This window comes from Lacerta agilis, chromosome 3 (genome assembly GCF_009819535.1).
Source record: "Lacerta agilis isolate rLacAgi1 chromosome 3, rLacAgi1.pri, whole genome shotgun sequence".
Classification (NCBI taxonomy): Eukaryota; Metazoa; Chordata; class Lepidosauria; order Squamata; family Lacertidae; genus Lacerta; species Lacerta agilis.
The window spans coordinates 21,149,134-21,171,122 of NC_046314.1; the positions used below are offsets into that span (position 1 = coordinate 21,149,134).

At 40.2% G+C, this 21,989-nt stretch overlaps 1 protein-coding gene across 1 annotated transcript in view; it reads left to right on the forward strand.

Moving 5' to 3' along the window:
* The window catches only part of CSMD1 (CUB and Sushi multiple domains 1), a 930,570-nt gene that overhangs the window by 609,442 nt on the left and 299,139 nt on the right, over nt 1–21,989 (forward strand). Inside the window, exon 7 of the mRNA XM_033142996.1 lies at nt 1,803–1,880. Coding sequence (XP_032998887.1) covers nt 1,803–1,880 — 78 coding nt within the window. The remainder of the gene's footprint in view (nt 1–1,802; nt 1,881–21,989) is intronic.

The window sequence follows — 21,989 nt, forward strand, 5'->3', positions numbered from 1 at the left end:
TGTCTGATTTCCATGGCTTTCTAATGGAACATACTTGAATCATTTCAATAAAGCTTTATTAGAGTGTGGTACTTTGATATGCAGGCAAATAGTGGCCTGCTGCAAATGCCTGCCATGTTAACCGATTAAAATTAAGAAACTGATGTCCAATTTAATATTGGCCAATATCCTTATTTCTTCCATATTTTCCATAATGATATTCTGATTTTAACAGGGGAAAGTTATGGTTTTATTAGGCAGGTGAAGTAATATAATTAACTATATTTTATTTCCCTACAGACCCACATGTGTGGGTTAATGGACAAAAGGATCCACTTCTCACTTGTGTCTAAAAAATGTGGAACTGAGCAGAGTTTAAATCCCATTTTATGGAGTTTAATTGAAAGCATGGGAATTAGCTGTTAGGCTGATCTCCCCCTTTGTTAACCTGTTTGTCAAAGAAACAGGCTACAGACTGAAAAGTAAGTTTAAAACATATAGTTTACTCACAGTCCAGCATTTGTTCTTAGCAGTAACAGCAGTAAAAATAAATGCAGGTAAAATACTTGTGTTTGCAGCAGAAACGCCTTCAGGCATGCCCCTAATGCTAGAGCGAGTGGATAGATGTCCGTCTGCATTGTTCATCAAAGAGAGAGTGGGAACAGGAAATACTTCTTTGCTGTTTCCCTCCCAGGAGAAAAGGCGGAAATTATATCACACAGCCTTCTCTACCAATTACGTTTCTATGGTATGAGTCAGCCTATCAGGCTATATGGTCTTAACCCTTTCACATGCTAACTAGCAATAATACACAGTGTTAGATTTGACTGCATTTCCCCCACAAGTTAACTAAGTTTTAATGATATTTGTTAGTCAATTATATAAAAACCAGACTGCACATGAATGCATGTAACAGTAGACTGATTGGCACAAGAAAACTCACTTTGAGAGGTGGTGTTTGTGAGTGGATAAATAAGCCATGGGATGAAGGGTAGGAGTACTTAACCCTTCCCCCACCCAGTGTTTTTCTTCCCTCAAGCTGCTCCCAACTATGGAGTTTCAGACAACAGCAAATACCAACAAATAGGTTTCCCCCATGTCATAGGAACTGCTCAAGGTACTGCCACATGCTCATTGACTTTGATGGTCTAGTCAGTGTGTCTATAAAACTTTGTCATCACTGAAGCTCGTTGGCAAAAGTCTTGTTGCTTGGAAAGAAAGGTATTTTTAGCACTAAATAGTTGGTGCATGTTTTGTGCTGAGGCCGATTAAGTATGGAGCTGAGGGTTCTTGAGATGACTGTTGAGGACATGCCACATAAATTTGAATGTCTGTAGCCACTCAACCATGAAAAACTTGAGCATGGTGGGTCAAATGCAGCCCAATGAATTAAAGAAAGTCAAACATGTTTGAACTCTATTTCATTATGATGAAGTGCTTAATATCTGTATCCATAAAAATGCATATTCATTTAACAAGTTAGTAGTGGAGCAATTGGGAATCTTTACTTTTGGTCGTGGGAGATAAAGACTTCTCTACAGAATAATTTTACATAATGACTAAATGATACATTTATTTATAGGCAGGGAATTTTTTCAGCTGGAACTCAGTTCCGGCACCTCTCCAAGTGGATGTCATTGCCATTCTAAGAGAATAAGTGAGGTGATCATGGTGAGTTCTGGCACTTCTTTTTCTAGAAAAATAGCACTGCTTATAGGAAAATAAACTGTTGTCCCATATCCACATTTCTTCATATTTGAGTAAATAAATATTGAGTGCAATATGTATTTCTACCATTTTGTCTTTTTCTTTTTCTTTTACAGTGAAAAAGGCAATTGAACTAAAATCAAGAGGGGTCAAGATGCTACCTAACAAAGACAGCAATCACAAGAATTCCGTCTGTAAGTCCCTAACAAATATTTATTCTCTTAAGACTGTGTGGTTAATCTTTGACAAGGTTGGGGGAGAAAAGTTAACCTGAAAATGTTGAGATGAATGTGGAAGGTGCAAAACATCCAGGGAATTCCAGTGGACATCAAAATATTTTCAACAAGGCTAGCAAAATGGCTCAGTGACGGTTTTTACACATTCTTATGAAATTAGGATTGAGAGAAAATGGAAGGAAATGAATAAATCCATGTCAACCATGTTTCAGTAGCATAACAATGCATTCATTATATTAGGGAAAACTGCTTAGTAAAAATGAAATTCCCTTCAGAAATTTGTGTACTGGGAGAAATTCTCACACTAAAATGCTGATGAATTTTCATGAGGACGTTAAAAGTGAACCACAAACGGATGCAGAAATGTGAAGAACTGAACTTCAAAGTGGAAAAATGAGAAACTGGGAGAACCTTAAATTGACAGATTCATTCATCTCCAATGCAGTGTGAGAGAGAAACCAGGAGGTGTGTGTGTATTGGTGGGGGTACAGAGGCAACTGAATAGTGGGAATGAGGTGGGTCTTCTCTTTCCCGGTCCTTTCCCACTCCCTTCCCTCTGGGGGCTGTGTATTTGCCTTGCAATTGGGTGCAGGTTATCTCAATGTATACTTAATGTAATGACTCAATATCTCTAGAGTGTGACTATATTTGGCCCTGTGTCTGAAAACCCAAGAGTACAGCATAATAGTCAAGGAAAATGAAAATAGTATTAATATGATGTGTTGCGCAAAGTGAATATGTTTGATAAACAGAATTGGTGTACTTGAATATCTTCCATGTATGGTACTGTAGACCCCACAGTGTTAGAGTAACTCTTTGCACGGAAGTATGTTACAGAAAGCAGAGATAGTCATACTAATTAGGTTGATTGAAAACTGAGTTCAATGAGAGTTACTTGTAGGCAAATGTTATAGGTTTTAAGCCTAGTTGTCCTTGGAGTGTGCATTTAAACCTACAAATTCTGAAGGTAGCCACTTTTTTGGAGTATGTCTTGTTGGGATGTTGTCTTTAATTACAGAAAGTGAACAACGGACATGCTATTAACAATATTTATGGTGTAGTCTGCTGTTGATTTGTTTTTCAAAGACCACATTTTATTATTATTTTTCTGAAGAGGAACGATGCTATTATATATTCTATTAAACAAATGAATTATTAATACAGACTATCAGCTAATGAAGATAAACCTTGTATTATCTCCTTGTTTCCTCCTCAAGATTATGTAAGACTTCCCCACTGCAAATTTTGTAGCATTTTTTTCTCCCTCTATTTTGACATTCTTCTATGATTTAAACACTAAATGTGCTTGGACTGCATTGCAACATTTGGGGTTTGTGAGATTAAGCAAAGCCTTCATAGAAAAGGTGAATTTTGAGAAAAGATATGAAGGGAAAGTGAGATGTTGTGTCACAGACCAGCTGTTTGCTAATAATATTTCAGCTAAAATTATCTGGATTGGACTGCCAGTTTTATTCTGTGTAACTTTTTCTATGGCACATTTGTAAAGGAAATTTAGATGAGATCTTACATTATTTATTGCTAATGTGTCATATCTTTTTTATTCACAGCCCAATCATATACATGCCTACCCAGGAGCAAGCCCCATTCAGTTCAATGGAGCTTACTCTCTGGTAAATGGGTATAAGATGGCAGCCTCATTCTTTAATAATTTGTTCAATTTTGAATATATAGGGTATTGCTTGCCCATATCCTCTTTCTCCCCGGAGGCAAGTGAAACTTCATGTTTTCTCTGTCTATAATAATTTGCATAAAAACAATATTCAGCAAATGTTCTATAAAGATAACATATTTTCTGTAGTCAAAAAAAACCCAACTCCCACTTAAACCTCATTTGAAAAAAACACAGCATTTTTCAAATGCAGGGCCCATTGTGCTGCCTGTTTACTTTTATAGCGTTGATGTTCCATTTTGTCTCAGATGGAGAAAATTGAGTTATTTTTAAGGCAATGTTTTTTGCCATGTAGAGTCAAAGAACAAATGGCTTTACAGATTCAGTATTGATCTGCTTTAACACATTTAGATGAATTGATGGCACATGCTGTGATACTCAGCAGTTGATGCCAAAACAGCTAATTCTAAGACAGGTTAGCCCTGCTGATTCAGTGTTGGATGCATGAGGAAAATTAGGGGGAAAGCAGTATTTACATTGGTTAACCATTTTGGGGGAATTATTACTGATGTAATGCAATGGGATATAAAAGCTCAGGGTGACATTACAAACAATATATTTCTGTCTTCATTCATGCTGAGTTCATAGCAATCCGTGATGCTTTGAAGCATTAAAATGAAATGACATTTGCTTCCTCACTCTCTCATCCTGTTCCCAGATATATTGCTCAGACAAATGCAAAATGCCCTTATTTATGATGGTGGGGATGCATGAAAGAAGCACCTGAAGACCTTGTTGGAGTGCATCATCCCAAGGATTGCACCCCTACAAATCTGCCAGTAACAGCAAAGTGGTGATAGGCAGTGAGCAGTGGCAGGCAGTTGTCCCAAGGAACATAGTTTATTTTCCCTAACTGGAATTAATGTCGACCTGCTTACTCCTGAAACCTGTAAGACCTCTTAATTCCCCTTCTGAACCATTTGGAAAAATTTCATAAAAAGCTGAGGCATTTCCCAAGAACTCTCCAAAGCTCAAAAAGACCAATATTGGGGTGGGGATTTCCTGCCCTACTGCTGTCCCTCTTGTCTGCCAGTTTCTTTCCTACCCCTCCTACCAGTTTATCAAGATAAGGTGTGTGTGTGTGTGTGTGTGTAAGCACAGAAAACATCAGCCAATGCATCAGCCCAAAATTTCTTCCTAAATTTCTAGATCCCTGTGTTGCAGACTTGTGAGCATGACCTGATCCTCCATTGCAGATGGGAAGTCTGGCAATTGCTATGTTTTGATTTATATTCTTCCAGGACAACATGTCATGAGGTATAAAAACCCATACTTCCCAAAGACATCGAAGTATGCTCCAAACATGCAAAGACATCTTCATTGCAGAGTGAGAATCAGCTTAAAAATCTGTGAAAGGAATTTTATTATTCCTTCAGTTCAAGGAATCAGGGGGAATAAAAACCCTATACTTTCTTTTACATCCACAGTGTAGGACAGCTTAGAATTAATTGTTGGCTTCTGTTTTCCTCCAGCATGATAGGTTTGTGAAAGTGTGGGGAGAGGCCTGACAATCTGAAGTGAAATTCAGGAGCGGTTGGTGGGATTATATCTCTGAGCCCCCTTCCCCTTTCCAAAATTATCCCCTATATTTAGTGTATTCTTCCACATACAAGTCATGGGGAGCCATTCCAAACAAAGTCTGATCCTTTCTGCTTAGCCTATAGTGTGTATGGTTCTTGGTTGTGCTAATGTATCTCAGAAACCTCTATGTAGAGATAATGTAAACAAAATAATGGCCTAATAAGTGCTGAAAAATCTGCTGGAATGGTTCCCATCAGGAACATATACAACCTAACCTTTCTTGATCTGGTATAGTACATACAGCAGTGGAAGCTGGAACTCAGATGTAATTGTTCTGCTCCATGAGATTTACTATAAGTTATAAGTAGCTCATGCTAGAGCATTGGCCTTTGAACCTGAAGAGCATTAGGAAGACTTCATAATATATACCCTTTGACTCATTACCCATAACTCCAGTCTGCTCCTTGTGGCTCAGTTATAGTAGAGCTTAGCCTGATAAGGATAAGAAGCTAGAATCTCATCAACATATTCAAACTTAGTCCATAAAAAAACAGTCAGCTGCTGGTACCATTATGGCCAACTGGCTTTGTTTCTCCAGTCCTCCTTCTAAGATGACTTACACATTGTTGTTGTTGTCGTCTCCCTGCAACCCCCCCCCCCCAACAAGAAGAGAAGGAATAAGAAAGACAAAATATAGAACTAAACAAAAGGGTGTAGAGTTGCATAAAATTTGTATATGCTGATTTCTATGTATAGCTGCAAATATAGTATAGTATAGTATAAATAATTACTAAAACTGAATTAGAAATGAAATGCATCTCACCATAGTTGTGCAGACTGTGATCAGGCAATAGTGGACAGCTGAGTCGCTGCTGCTTACCCAGAAGAGGAGGAGTGAGGCAGTGGGGAGGACAGTGGAGTGCAAGTGCACCAGGTGAGCCAATGCAGCAGTCCTGCTGGTGTGTTTACACCATGCCAGCCTCCCTACTGCCTTGTCCCTCCACTTGTTCTTTACAGTAGGCAGCAGCAATTCACCTGTTCAGAGGAGGTGTGGCTGCTCAGTCAGCCGTCTATTTGATGGTCAGCTTCAAGGCCTCTGTTCCGTCCATAGCTGTCAACTTTTCCCTTTTCTTGCGAGGAATCGTATTCTGAATAAGGGAATTTCCCTTTAAAAAAGGGAAAAGTTGACAGCTATGGTTCTCTCTAATTATGGTTCTTTATCTTAAAAACAGAGCCTAGGGCTTGCTGTTCAGAAGGTCGGCAGTTTGAATCCCTCCGGCGGGGTGAGCTCCCGTTGCTTGGTCCCAGCTCCTGCCCACCTAGCAGTTCAAAAGTGGCTTTGTCATGCTGGCCACATGACCCGGAAGCTGTACGCTGGCTCCTTCGGCCAGTAACGCGAGATGAGCGCCGCAACCCCAGAGTCGGGCACAATGGTCAGGGGTCCCTTTACCTTATCTTAAAAACAGGACTCACCAACTGTACATTCCTCCTGACAGAGGAAACCTTCAAAGAGATGACTGATCATCAAAGTAGGACACCTGGCCACCCACATGCTTTGCTATAGACATGCAAAGGGCCACTTCATAGTTGATTGATTGATTGATTGATTGATACAGTGTTGGATAAGCAGTTGCTGACATTTTGTGCTTAACAAACATTCTGTTTGTGTCAGACTAAATATTTAACCTATTTGCTCAATATGTTAAGTGGCTGTAAATAATATCATTAAATGAAGAAAAGACATTCACTTCACTTTCCAATATTAATATGCTGCTAAGAAATGTGCTTGATCCTGCAGACACATTCATAGTTGAGTAAATTACATGTTTAAATAATTTAAATACAAAACACACATACTTTGAGAAATATTTCAAATATTAAATACTAATCTACTTACTCAATGAAGGTTGCCTTACTAAATACAACACACATTCATTTGTTCATTTAATAGTGTATTTTACTAATATTGCAGCAATTAGCATATAGGAAACTAATATTCAACTTTATCCATAGTTTCACAAAGACATAAAAGTTAAATTTTCATACTTAATACCACATGTGGATAAAACATTTCATTTATTGATCTCTCTTATATAGACATTTACTTAGACCTTGTGGGGGGGCATTTAAATGGAAAACAAGGGATTCAGAGCAACAAAGCTCTGAATAATCTGTAGTAAATAAACAGCATTGTCTGCAAGCTCAATTTTATGCAGGACAACTGCACTACGATTTCCAGTCTTCCCCTTTTCCTAAAAACATCTGAGATTGGATCTGAGCTACACTGAGAGCTCACCATGGGAAATAGGTTTTAATCATTTCAACACAAAGCACTAACTTCACAAAATTGGCTATTTGCCAGAGAGGGGAAACCGTACAAACATTTGTATCTTCACAAGTTGGCCTGATTCACACATAACACTAAGCAATGGTTTATTGAATTCCCTCTTTCTGCCAGTAGGCTAAGATCTTCCTATTCAGACAGACCTGTCAAATGTAGGTGCAGAAGTTGTTGACCACTGGACTGGTTGCTATCAGAGAAATTGATATCTTAATGCTGATTCTAAATGTGTTTTATTGTATTTTAACTATTGTTTTTAACTAGTTCATTTTTTATATAACAATGTTTTTAAAATGTTGTAAGGAATTTAATAAACCACTGCTTAGTGTTATGTGTGAATTCCAATTTGGGAGAAAGGCAAGATATAAAAACTACTGCTGCTGCTATTACTACAAGCTTGTTTTGTGTGAACCAGTCCAGCAGTTTAACTGTGATTTTTTAAACTATGGTTTAAGGGTGCTCATTAACCAGCTTCATAGCTGGCTTTTATAAACTTCAGTTGATCATAACCAGAACTTAGTGCTATGTGCAAACCCAGACCCACTGCAGTCTAAACCACTGAGCCTCTTGGGCTTGCCGATCAGAAGGTTGGCAGTTCAAATCTCTGAGATGGGGTAAGCTCCTGTTGCTCTGTCCAAGCTCCTGCCAACCTAGCAGTTTGAAAGCATCCCAGTACGCTAAGTACCACAGCGGTGGGAAGGTAGACAGTGTTTCCGTGCACTCTGGTTTCCATCATGGTGTCCTGTTGCCTCAAAAGTGTTTTAGTCATGTCATGTTGGCCACATGACCTGGAAAGCTGTCTGGGGACAAATGGTGGCTCCCTCGTCCTGAAAAACAAGATGATTGCTGCAATGTCATAGTCACCTTTGATTGGACTTAACCATCCAGGGCTCCTTTACCTTTTTTAAAACAAGAAGAAGAAGAAGAAGAAGAAGAAGAAGAAGAAGAAGAAGAAGAAGAAGAAGAAGAAGAAATCACCTCTCAAAAAGTTGTGAGTGAAGTGTGACAAAACCAGTTCAATCTACTTTCCAGGCTTGGCATTTATCTCTGGTGCTTTTGTCTATTCTGTGAGGTAATAAACCAAGTTATCATCTACTAAGGTTTGGTGTTATGTGCAAACTGGGCCAAAGTGTAGTTACCCCTTTATTAGGTTGGCTGACCCTAGCTTTTATTGCTTGTACCTTGCTGGACAGATCTACAATGTAAATTTAAAACTAGCTTTAACAAACATAACCTTTCCAAAGGGTCACGGAAATTAGTATAACCTCTTAAAGGGTGCTAAAATTATTTTTAACAAGCCATCTCATTTTCAGACATTTATACAACTAATTTATTGCAGCGTTTTGGAACGTGTGGTCCTCTAAATGTTGCTGGACTACAGCTTCCATAATCTCTTGATTAGTGCCCATGCTGGTTGGGGCTAATAGAGGTTGATTTAAAACAACTTTTGGAGGTTCATAGATCTCTCACTCCTGGCGCATTGGGATTCATAACTACTTGAAAACAGCTAGAGGAACATTTTTCGGTTAGAATTTTGGCTAGATACAGAGTAGTCCGCAGCAACATTAGAGCACATAACTCACTACTACTCCAGTGTGAAGTTAATACCTTAATTCTGTCTTTATTGAGAATTGTAGATTTTGCAGTGGAACAGTTTCTGACAGTGGGAAAAATAACAGCAGCATTAAACTCTCACAGTTGCATAAAGCTTTAATGAAACAAGAGGGATAATTACCCTGATCTACTTTGTTCCATCATAAAACGTAATAATCCAGATTTTCCCAAGTGTTAAAGATTTTAGCATTCTCAACAATGATACACGGCCCTATGTAATAATATTATGCAATGCTATTTTATTAAATTGTGGAGATTGCTTCATAAATCAGATTAGTGAATTATACTTGTTTCTGGAAAATAGGCCTTTGTCACTGCAGGAGCTAAAATATCCTTCAAAGTGCTGTTCACAAATCTAGCTGTGAAGGGGACTGCTGTCTATATGCATTTGGGAAGAAAAGCATCACTTGGAACTAGGAGCAAAACAAGGTGCTTCTTTCGTTGATAACTTATAGTAACATATTTTCATAAGAAATTTCTCAAAAAACTAAGGAAAATATTTAATGTGTAGAACCAATGCATAATAATAAATAGTTGTAGCAGAGAATGGAATTGGAAGGATTCTAAAAAGGTGAAGTACATATTAAATAGTCTTTTAAAATGGGTATGAAGTTTTTAAAAATCCATGTATCCAAAAATAAGCTTTTTCCCGCTGACATTAATTCACCAAAATGCCCAGATAGTTCTTTTGCATGTGAAGACCCCCAAAACCACCCCCCAAAATAAAGACACAATAGACACAGAATTTAGTTTAAGGTTTTTGGCATTAATTTTGGCCACAACTTTATTGATTACAGCATGTGAGTGGTTGTTTAGGCATTGGTTCCAGACTACCTGAACCTGCACAGTGGCAGGAACAGGACTGACACTGGGCACCACCATATGTCAGTAAGGGAAAGCATCCTGGGGGAGCAAGAAGCTGGCTTTGATCTCGCAGCTCACCCCAGATGCTCTGGCGTGGCCCTAGCCCCTTGACAGGGTTTGGACAAAAGCAAGGCAAGCCCCTGGATTCCTTTAACGGAATTCTCTAGCAGCAGCGATGGAGGGGCAGACACAGCCAACCACTTCCTCTCCACGAAACATTGAACCAATGCCTAACCGCCAACATTACAAAGTTGTGACGATTTGCTACACAGGCAAAAACCAAATGGCAACAGCCAAATGGCAAAATTCCTACCGAGCCCCTGCTCCAAAACAGACGACCCCTAAACAGGCATAGCAAGGCCAAAGAACAGCCCTAAATATATTGATCCGATGCACGTCGCAGGAAAGAGAAAGCTCCCAGCAATGTGCAGCAGCTTAAATAGCCCCTCGGTAGCCAATAGACTACCCAACAGGCCAAATTTCTACCCCAGCAACTGAGGGGTATCCAATGGGGTGTTGTTACTATCCAAATGGCCCCGCACCCCACAACAGGGAGGCAGTTTAGGTGATCTCACCGCAACATGTGCCCTCCATGATGGAGGACACAATTTGTTTGCACGCTATGTGATAAAACGTAGTTATTCATGAGAACTGTATATATACATTTATTATCACACAGTAATTTTGCTGCTAGTAGCTTCTGCTTTCCCTTGTCCATTTCATTGCACTTAGCCTATTTAATTGATAGACTATATACACTTTCAGTCCTTGGTTTGCAGGCTTTAGTCTTCCATTAGGCTCAGGGACGGAACTACTATGAAACTAATGAAGCTTAAGCATCAGGGCCCCTAATTCCAGAGTGCCCCCAGAAGTGACTTTAATAAATAAATATTTTTTTATTTATACTCCACCCTTCCCGGTTTAAACCAGGCTCAGGGCGGCTAACAGCAAATATAAAACATTGATTAAAATGCGACTTAAAAACAGCATAAAAGACAACATAAAATGCAGCATCAATATCAATAAATTTAAATTTGGGGTCCCAGAAAGGGTTTCTTCATAGAAGAGGAAAGGGCAAAGGGAATAGAGGATCAGGCTAATTGAAACTGAAGGCCAGGTGGAATAGCTCTGTCTAACAGGCCCTGTGGAAGATCAAGTCCTGCAGGGCCCCAGTCTCGTGGGGCAGAGCATTCCACCAGGTTGGAGCCATCACTGAAAAAGCCCTGGCTCGGGACCTTTAAGCTATTATTATTCATGGATATTAGGGTCCTATATTCATGGACCTTTAGTCCACATTGCTTTAAAATGTTGGGTCTAGTAGACCCCATCTAAGTTGCATTACTCAAATTGGTTGTTTTGTTGTTGTATATATTTCAACAATCCCAAAGTCTGAGAGTCAGTAGCACAGATGTTGTAAAGGTGTGGTCATCTGTCATGGAACAACTCCATTGAAGAAGATAACAGTGGTTTCCAAGACCTTGTTGCTGGTTGTGAAGGGGCCCCCATGAAAGTTCAAGCTTTCAGGGCCCCAAAAATGTAGGGTTGCCACTAGTTAGGCTTGAATCATTCATTAGTAGTTGTCAGTTTGGAGGAAATGGATTTCTTCAAACATTACTTGTTAGAAGTTGCAATTGCAAAATCTTTAATTTTTGCATATATGTTACTATAAAATGTCATTGTTAAAAACTTACGGCTACAATCATAAACACTTTAACTCGTGAGCAATCGTCTCATTTCCAAGGAAAAAACATGCAGAAGATTGTGCTATAAACTGACTCCCTTGATTTCTGTGTTGCATATCTGATCTATATTAATTCACAAAAACTCCATTTGCGCTGTAATCTTCTGTGCAAATTATTTTCAAAGCCCAACACTACAAAAGTAAGGGCATGAAAGGCAAGCCACCCAACATTATGGGGCGATCATTATGCATTATTACTGCGAAATAGGAGATAGACTTGTGCAAAATGCTTTCTCATTTCTCCCATTCAGTTACTCAACAAGCACAGCATGTCACTTAGTTCCCTATTTCATTTAACTTAATTACTAAGCAGAATACTAAGATAAAAAGTGTACTCTCATAGTCGACATTATATTATTTAATTCTGATGTCTTGCTTTTTTATCTCTGTGGATCCCTCTGTTCCTTAATGCATTTCAGAAACGGTGTCATAATGAAAGGGTTTCTCCCCCCTCTCTTTTTTTGGCCTCCCTTAATTCACAAGAGATATTGTCCTCATATGTATTAAAGCACACTGGACAGAATGCCCTAGACTGAAATAAGAAGCTATGCAATAATGCATAATGAATGATGTTGAGACATGACACCCTGAGGTTGCAGTGGCTCGATGGGTGGCCAAAACAGTTTATCATGCCCCTAAACAGGTACACATATCTGCTTGCTATAGAAACTCATTAAGTTCCATCAGAATAATAAGGGTTTCCAGGAAAGTTCTATTTGTTTTGCCCACCCATCCCTCTTGTTAATACCCAGAGAGAAATGTTACTGAAAACATTGATCAAATGACATACAAACACATGTAACAATGTCCTGACAGATACTGTTTCACCTTTGTCCCAAAAAGCAGTTTTAGAAAGGTGAGGAGGTAAAGGAGAGAATGTTTAATTTACCCCACCCAGACATGTCCCCCGTCCCCCAGTGGTTTTTTGTTCTGCTCCAATTTGTTTCCCCCCAAACTTCAACACCACTCTAAGGGTGTAGGTGGGTCACCAGCCTTCCAGACGTTGATGGAATCCAGCTCCCATCAGCTGCAACAATGCATGGCCCATAGCCCTGGATAATGGGAGTAGGAACCCATTGACATGTGATTACCTTCAAAAACACAGATGCAAAGCCAGCTTGGAGTTGCTGAAGTGGCGTAACTGTGGGTGGGTTACGGTTGAACACCAATCACAGTCTGCTTTTCTGTCAAACAAACAAAAGCCTTCCAATAGCACTTTAGAGGCCAACTAAGTTTGTTATTGGTATGAGCTTTTGTGTGCACACGAAAGCTCATACCAATAACAAACTTAGCTGGTCTTGGAAGGAATTCTTTTTATTTTTTTTCAACTACGGCAGACCAACACGGCTGCCTACCTGTAAACAAAAGCCTGTTGGAGCAAACAACAGGTTTGTGTGCAGTATATACTGTAATATGTCTTAGTATCTAGAGAAATTGGGAGATGGCAGCTGTTGATCCTCCTAGAGTTTTCAGCCACCTTCACTACTGTCATGCATGGTATCCTTCTGGGGTGACTGTCTGAGTTGGGTCTTGGCTGGCTGGCTCCAGAAGGTGGTTCTTGGGGAGAATTGTTTGGCTCTGTGGGTTCTACAGTATGGTGTCCCCCAACCCCCCGAGCTGTTTTTGATGGCTCCTGGTGGGCTGGAGGGGACAGGAGGAGAAGAGGAAGTTCTGCTGTGCACTGTTGTGCAAGCAGAGCTGCAGTTTGGATACAGCCCAGTAAAATTAGATAAACGCAATAATATGAACGCAACCATAAGAAATGACAAAACTCACAGTAGCTAAAATATCAAGGTGGACTCAGAAGTCTGGTTTTGAAAAGAAGCGTCTCCAATTGACCTTCTGAAGGCAGCCAGTGAAAGAGCCGCACAGATCTCCTGGGGGAAGGAGTTCTCGAAGTGAGGGCTTCTGCAGAGAATGACCTCTCATGCATTAGTTCAGGAGTACTTGAAGTGTCTATGTGGAAGATTTTGGGACAGGGTTATATGGAGGACATTGGTCCTCCAGATTACCTGTTCTGCAGCTATTTATAGGTCAAAAACAACACTTTGAATTGCACTGAAGAAACAAGCAGGCATGGGTGGATCTAATCCCATTCTAAAGCCATCTAAACTTGTGGCCATTCACACGTCCTGTGCAGCAAAATCCATACATTAATTATGTGCTGTGAAGAGGTACTTTCGTTGTTCTTAAATTCTTGCCAATCAATTACACCGGATGACCCCAGTGCTAGTATAAAGAGAGAGGAGATAAATATTTCCCCTCTCTATACACCATGAATCATTTTATAAATCCTTCCTTTGCTCCCTTTAAGTCTCATTTCCTCCCCTCAACCTAAACTAAAGGCTTTAGTCTGACATCCTTAGGGAAGTATACCTACCACTTGCTCATTTTGATTGCCCCTTCCACTGTTATTTCTGCATTTGGAAAGTATGACTAAAATGAATCCAAAATTGGATCAGGATTGATGTTTATCATGGATTATGTAAAATTTGGGGTGGGGGGGAGCATTTTGTGTTGCTTCTTTCTTAGTGTAATAGCCACATTTTCTCCAGTAAAAAGAAAACTTTTTAAAAAATGGTTAAGCTGTAAGGTTGTCAAACAATAGAGAAGAAGCAAAGCTATAAGAACTTAAGCGCAGCTGCTACGGCTTTGAATTCCCTGTAGGTGAATAGATTCATGCCATTACTGTAACAGCTTTATCAGTAGAAAGGTAATCACTTCATTTCTGTTGGGAAAAGGACATTAGAGACATCATGAAAAAGTCATGGAAGATACAGCCATAATGAGGTACAGCAATAGCTGGGTAATCGATGTCTGGGCCAGCGGCCAATGTTTAAAGGAGCCATAAAAGATGTCCAAGGAGAAAGCAGCAAATATATCTCCCCTGTATCATTATTCATATGTCTTCTGTTTACTGCTAATCACCTTCCATCTCCCACCTCCTGCCACCTTGCATAAAAAATTCACCATGATCACAAGAAATGTTAGAAGCAGATAAAAGGTGTCAGTGTGTGAAAAACATGCAGTTGGCTCTTTTGCTTTCCCTTAAATGGGTGTGTGTGTGTGTGTGTGTGTGTGTGTGTGTGTTTGTGTTTAAATTAAGGTGCTGCCAGATGTCAAGAAATACTGCCCAAATAAAAATAAAAATCAAGCATGGAGTTTTATTCTTTTTCATGTGCTGCTTGTGAACCTGTTCTTTGGCTTAAATTGGAATCTTAAATACCAATGCATGCCTGTAGTTCCAGATGGGCCTGTGTTAAGAGGAGCGTTCATAAATCACTCTGTTCTCAGATATCCCAATCACTTCACTGGGACTTTTGGCAATAAAAGCACTTTCAAGAGCTGCTATCAGAATTCTGCCTGCAGTGTTCCAACCGCAAGATAGCGAAATAACACTGATCCTCTACCACACTTTCATTCTGTAAAAATACAAGTTGTGTCAAGGAATCCGTTGATCGTGTTCCAAAATACACTTGATTTTCTTAAAGAAATGAACAAGGGTGAACGGGGCTTTAAGGGGCAGGGATTGAAAAAGAGGTGTTCTGATGTTGTGTTGGCGGAACTCGTAAGGTATTTTTTTTCTGGGGAAGGAGAAAGTTGTGGTGCTGAAGGTTGCCTTCCAATTTATCAGAAGTCCCTCTTCCCCCCCCCAAAAAAAAAACCTGAAAAAACAATTTCACACACACACACACACACACACACACACACACACACACACACACACATGTGTTTGTGGTGTGTGTGTATATGTATATGTATATATGTCCATGTGCAAGTATGGGTGTGAATGATTCATAGGCAAATGGGTAATGTAGGTTACGTATTATTTTTAGTGGTAATAGCCATTGGCATAATGTTAAGGCTCTTACATTGTGGGTGGTGTTTTCAGGACAAGGCCCAAGGGTCAGGGGCGAGCCAGCAGTAAATCACATTGTGCAAGTAGCAGTTAACTCTTCATTAGCAAGAACATGATCTGCACAGACTTTGCAGAGTGTCAAGCCTAAGGAGCAGTGCAGCTCATCCCTGGTAGGTCTTGCCCCATGGATCGGTTGCTGAGACTGAAAGTTGCCACCTGCCAACAGCTGTCTTAAGTCCCCTCCTCTCCATGATTCCCCCCCCCAGCAATCGGAGACTGTGTTTGTGTGAAGCCAACCTTTCCTCTTCTGGTTCTGAGAGACGAGGCAGGGATGGGAGCTTGTAGCAGCAGGAGGGGGAGACATCCATGCCTCTTCACCAGGCTGACTTATCTCTCTGCTGTAGCTTCTGCCTTTGATTCTGCACTTCTCTCTGCCACAGACTCTTCCAGCTCACTAAGCCCTGCTACCTCTTCAGCTTCCATCACCTCCTCTTCCCAGTCCTCTCCCTCTGACCACTCATTGTTGTCCCACCAACACTCCCCGGGCTTTGAACCTTCTTCCTTTGGGAGTTTCCCACCATTCATCTGTCTTCTACCAGTGCATGACACCAAGTTAGCAAGCATAGGAAGATCATATTCATGTCATGGTAAAAAGACTTGAGTCCAGAAAAATGGTTAATTTCAGGCAATAAAATAAAATAAACAGCAGCTACGTTGCGGCTTATTGTTAGAGAACCGAATCAGAAAGCAGTAATTAAAGTATTCATTATCTCAGTATTGTCTTTTAAAGCCATTCCATCTTCTCTCATGAGACTTCAGATGCCCTGCCTGCTTATCTCCCTGTGCTCCTAATCACTTGGTGAAACAGGTGCTACTTGGCTAAATAGCAGGCACCAGTTGTGATGATGAGAGACCTTCTAGAAGTATGAAGGTTTCAGCCAAATTGACTCTTGCCATCTTGTTGTGCAGGCTTATGTGACAGATGGTTTTAGAATAATACTGAGGAAAATGTGGAGTGTAGGTTTTATGGCCATGATGCTTAAAACTGGCTATGGAAGCCTAATATAGAGCAGTTTTGCCAAACATAAACAATAGAAGAATTTCAGTTTATATTTTGGGTACAGCTCAAATTCCAGTATGGAGTGTGCTTTTGCTTTTCAGTTGGTGACTTTAGTTTTAAACTGTGTGAATGTTACAAGTGTGTACCTGGACCTCGCATGTATGCATCCAGCACTCATGTATTTTCATATACACACTGCTGAGAGGTTTAGGATCTTTTGCTGGAATTATGACCTGCGCTTGTTATGGATATGTGTTAGCCCTTTAGCTTTTATGTTCACAAGAAGCTCTCACACAGAGGAACAAAGAAAGCTTGAAATAGGAGTGACAAATATATATACCGGTAAATACTGCTTCAGACAGGAAAGTTACAATCTAGGCAGGCAGCAAAATACACACACGCCTTGATTAAAGAGTAAAATATTCCCTAACTATTTTATGAAACATATAGAAAAATGAGCTGAAAGTTTTGCCATAAGTCCATACTAGAAGTGGAAGTGGCTGGAGCAGGAAAGTATACCTGTTCTTAAAGAGAATCAGAAGGGTACTGCGTCCTGAGGAGCACTGGGGAAGTGCTGCCTTTTTGGAGCTAGAAGAGCAAGCTAACAACTGGAAAGTCTGGGGTTTAAATCATATTTTTAGCTAATGCCACCTAGTAGGGAAACGGAGGACTTTGAGATGAGAAATTCCCCCAGAGTTCTTTTCCATTTCTTACCTTGCCCATCCTAGTGAGAAAAGGACTGAGAACAGGTCACCTTGTTTGCTTGGCAAAATGGGGGAAAGACTTCGATAGTGAGCCATTATCTGAATCCTGCCACCTCGGCCTGCTATTTGCCTTCAAATCACAATTGTGTAGATGAATCCCACTGGAGTTGGGTATCCTGTACTTGGCAACTAAATTTACATGTGATAATCTTTTAAGTCAGATGTGGAGGAACTCAGGATATGCCCAAATGCTGAATAAGACAAAGCTGAGGGAACCCCGAGGAAGTACCATCCACCTTGGACTTGCCAATAAAAAGCAATTCTAGAGTGCGAGACTAGGGTGATGTCTGCTGTTTCCAGGATCTCTTCTTGTTGTGCAATTTTTGTGGTGAGCTGAGAGTTTGTTTGGACCCTGAGTGAGAACCCGGAGAGGGAGGAGGGTGTAAGAAGAAAAAATGAATTGATATTGGTTTATATATTTTAGTAGCTTTGTATTAATGTACATTTTTTATTTGTCACTGTGTATTTTAGTAATATTTTAAGTACACCATTTAAGATATATTTTTAAATATATTAAGCATTATAGAAAGTAAATAATTTATTTAAATCATAATTAAAAAACCATAAAAATACATTTCTTTATCTTGCATTACCTACAACTCATACAACTGGGAACCGTTGCTTATTTTGTCCTTGATAGAGACATCAGTTGAGACTCCTTTTCACTTTCCTTTCTCTGTGAAATCCTTGTGAAGGCCTGACTTAGGTCTGCAGCTGGTTTGGAATGTATATTCTTTGAAAGCGAGAATTAAATCTGATCAGTTTGAAAGCTGTGAAATATCTAATCAAACAGAGTGGATTTTATGGAGGGTTTATCCCTTGGAAATATCATTTCTAGTGTCATGCAGAACTGGAGCATGTAAGAGGTACTTTACTCCCTCCAGTCAAGCAAAATACAGTATCGTAGTAGAAAGTGCCCTTAAAGACCCAATAACTGCTTTCAGCACATTGTAAACCCTGGAAGTAAGAATACTTGAATTAGTGCTGATCTGAAGAATATGAATTCTTTGCCCTTTCAGAGAGGGTGGAGGTTCAAAATTGGCCCCAAAATTTTGGACTCGGGGCAAATTCCTTTGGCACACCAGTGGCTTGAAATCTCGTGGTCTTCTTCTTTCAAATAGAAAAAATGTGCTGCATCTTTCCTGGGGACATTGTTTGGGGCAGGGAGTGGGGGGAGGCATCTGCCCTCACTGACCATTATCATAGTGAGTGTCTATCTGCTGGTGCTGATAAATATCCTGAACCTTCCACATTTGATTCAGTGGTGACATTTCTGTGTAAGCTTTTGCAAATCTTACTCAGTGGGTGTGCAGTTGACTTTTACTTAACTGGGTGCAGTAGCATGCAAAACCTCTTATGGGAGCCAGCCAAAGGGGCGGTAGTGAATGTGGCAAGCTTTTCCTCCATGTCAGTAAATCTAGAGAAGTCGTTTTGCTATAGACTTGAACTAGATAAGGAGGTTCAAGCCTATTCAGGCTTTTCACTTGTACAGAGAAGGGTTTTTTCCCTAATTGGGTTTCCTCCAAATTGCTGCAGAGGTAAGTGTGTGCACAGAGGTGTCTTTCCTATTGGGCTTACTGGTGCATTGCACCAGGGCGCTGGCCTCTCAGAGGCGCCCCAGCGAGTCGGGGAGCTGCGTAGCTTTGCCGGCGGCCGCCCCTTTCCTTGGGTATTTAAAATTCTGCAATTCACAATTTATTCTCTAAAGGACTTCAGAAAACTTCATCAAAATTTGTTTGTCTAAGTTTGTCACTTTCAGTGTACAGAATGCTCAGTGCGGACAACCTCTCTTGAGATATTGTGGCCTTTAATTCATTTTAAATTCTTTTGAATCTTGAAAAACTCCTCTCTCCATAAAGTGACCATAAAGCTATGAAATAGCCGCAAAATTGCTTCCACGTTAGGAAAGGCCATCTGAATTTTTTCCTTGTATATAATTTGATAAAGGTCTGTATGAGACAGAGAATGCTCTGCAGTAAGCCTATGGCTTTGTCTCATGCACAGGTGAAAGTGCAAAAGTTCATCAATAAGTTTCAGGTCAATATCTTTTGGGTATGCTTCCATCAACACTTCATCACCTATATATCTGCGAATGCTGAAATTGCACTGATTGATGGGTGGGAATTTTGAGTGGGAGAAAGGAACTGAGATGGCACAAGACACTTGCAGAGATGTGATTCAAAAGTCTTAGCTTGCAAGATTTCACCTTGCCAATATTGTTTCATGTGTCCATACAATCACAGCAGCTTTTCACCTCAATGATTCACATTCAGAAGCGTTCTCGAATAAGAGGTGCAAGCGCTCATGGATGAAATGAAGCTCTGTAGGAAACAAGGGAGCGTTCATGTGAGGCAGTCTTGCTTTGAGTTCTGGTGGGCCTGTTCCCCTCCTTGCAAGCCTTTTCCACCTAGCCTGGGAGGGCAGGGCCCTGACTCACTCTTGCAACCGAAAGCTGAACACGTGGCTGTTCAAAGTACAAAGGGTGACCGAACAGATTCTTGGGCTGGGGTATGGTTTAGGGGGGGTTGTTGGTGAGGGGGCCTTCTGTTGCTGTTTTAGTTGCCCTGTTTAAAATGTTTTAAATTGTTTTTGAACGGCTTTTAACTTAATGTGTTTTTAAATTTGGGGTTTTTGTTGTTTTAAAAGTAAGTGACGTAGTTTGTGCCTGGGAAGAGAGGAGCTGGGGGGGGGAGCAGGGTTGATCCCAATTGCAGTGGTTCTGAGCTAGGGGATGCAGGCTAGGTAAGGGACACACGGCACAGGCAGTTAGTGACTGTCATGTGTCAGCCCCTCCTCCGACCTGCAGAGTTCCAGTTGTCCTATCAACCAGCTGTTGGGTCTGCAGCTGCTGTTGCTGAATGCCAGGTTGGCTCTGAGTTATGATTATGGAGGAGGAGGCTGATCTGGTCTGTATCACTGAGAGCTGGGTAAGTGAGCAGGGTAGAGTTAGCGTCACCCAGCTTTGCCCACCAGTGTGTTCTGTACAGCATCATGGAAGACTGGGGGGTCGGGGAGAGGGAGTTGCTGTAGTCTATAGAAATTCCATCTCTTTCTCCAGACTCTCTGTCCAGTTGTGAGGAGTGGGGATCGAGGGTGTTTGGTTTGGTTTCATTCCTTTTTTGACATTGGCTGTTGTTAGGAAAATTCCTAGGCTTCCTTTCTTGAAGTAGACCTCTGAAAGCCTCTTGGGAAAGAGGAGTCAGGTACACAAGGTAGGCTCAACAAAGATTTATTAATCATTAAGACAATGTTGGGTTGGTCAACCATGAGGCTATTGCCACAAGCATGGTCTGACCACGGTACATGCCCTTAGGTTATTCTGTACTCTTCTTCTATCAGGTAAATTGCATTAACAGCTCATGGACACTCTACCTGGCCTTCCAATTGGATACACCATATTTGGAGTTTGCTTTCTACTTAGAAACTCCCATTATCATATTAAGGTGTCATCCTCAATCATTCCTTTTTAGCAGGTTTTGGCTTGCATACTCTGTTATCTTTTTCTCTCAAACTTGTCCTTGGCAATCCTCCTTGTTTGTGCTAACTCCTATTCATTCATTCATTCATTCATACATACATACATGCATTCATTCATACATGCATACATATATACTTTTCAGGTTTATGCATTTCACTGATTTTACAATCATTTTGACATTTCAAAACTTGACTTCCCCCTCTTTCTGGCCGGTACTTTCTTGATCTCCTGCCCTTGGGCAGAAGATATAGAAGCATGATTAGTCGCACCAACATGGTAAAAAAACAGCTTCTATCCATGGGCTGTTAGGCTACTGAATGAAAAGATAACAACAGGGCAACTGACTTTCGGGTTAGGGGTGTGTGTGTCAGTAATCGAGGGGAATTAAGACTAAGAGAGCTGAGTAGGGAGTGCTTGTGTAATCTCACTGTATACAAGTGACAATAAAGTATTTCAATTTATGCGGTTCCTTAAATTTATTTTAAATATCTTCTGCATATCCTAATTAATTTAATTTGCTCATTTATTTATCTTCTTTAAATATATATGAAACTGCAGATTATTACAATAATCCTGCCAGTGTTTACAATTTATCTGTAAATATTAAATAAACCATGTCCATTCTTTTATAAAAGGTTTGTTATCTTGCTTTCTTATTCTTCCAGTAAGTTTCATCATTTCTGCATATTCCATAAGTTTTGGTATCCATTCTTCCTTTGCTGGGATTACTACTTCTTTCTTGTTTGTGCTAACTCCTTATCATTACATTCCAATATGTTTTCCTCCTCTTGTCTGGCCTGCTATTAATCTCATGTTAAAGAACATAGTTGCTGAGGGCAAGGTTCTTGCTGCTTGTGAGAAATTCAATTAGTAATAGTCTGCCCAGCATATAGACACAGGCAGTGAATAACTTCACCTGCTGGATTTCCTTTTTCCATATAGTTGGTTGAGGCACAGGAATTCTGGCAGAAAAAATGGAGGTGGCAGACCTAATTTTATTCATCACAAGAGTTCACCCACATCATTAAAACACAACATATCAGCCACAGTGTTGATTTACTTTTCTTTGTTACTTCTCCACCTTGTTTTCATGATACTCAACGAGACAGTTCATTTTATGCAAAGCTGGATTTAG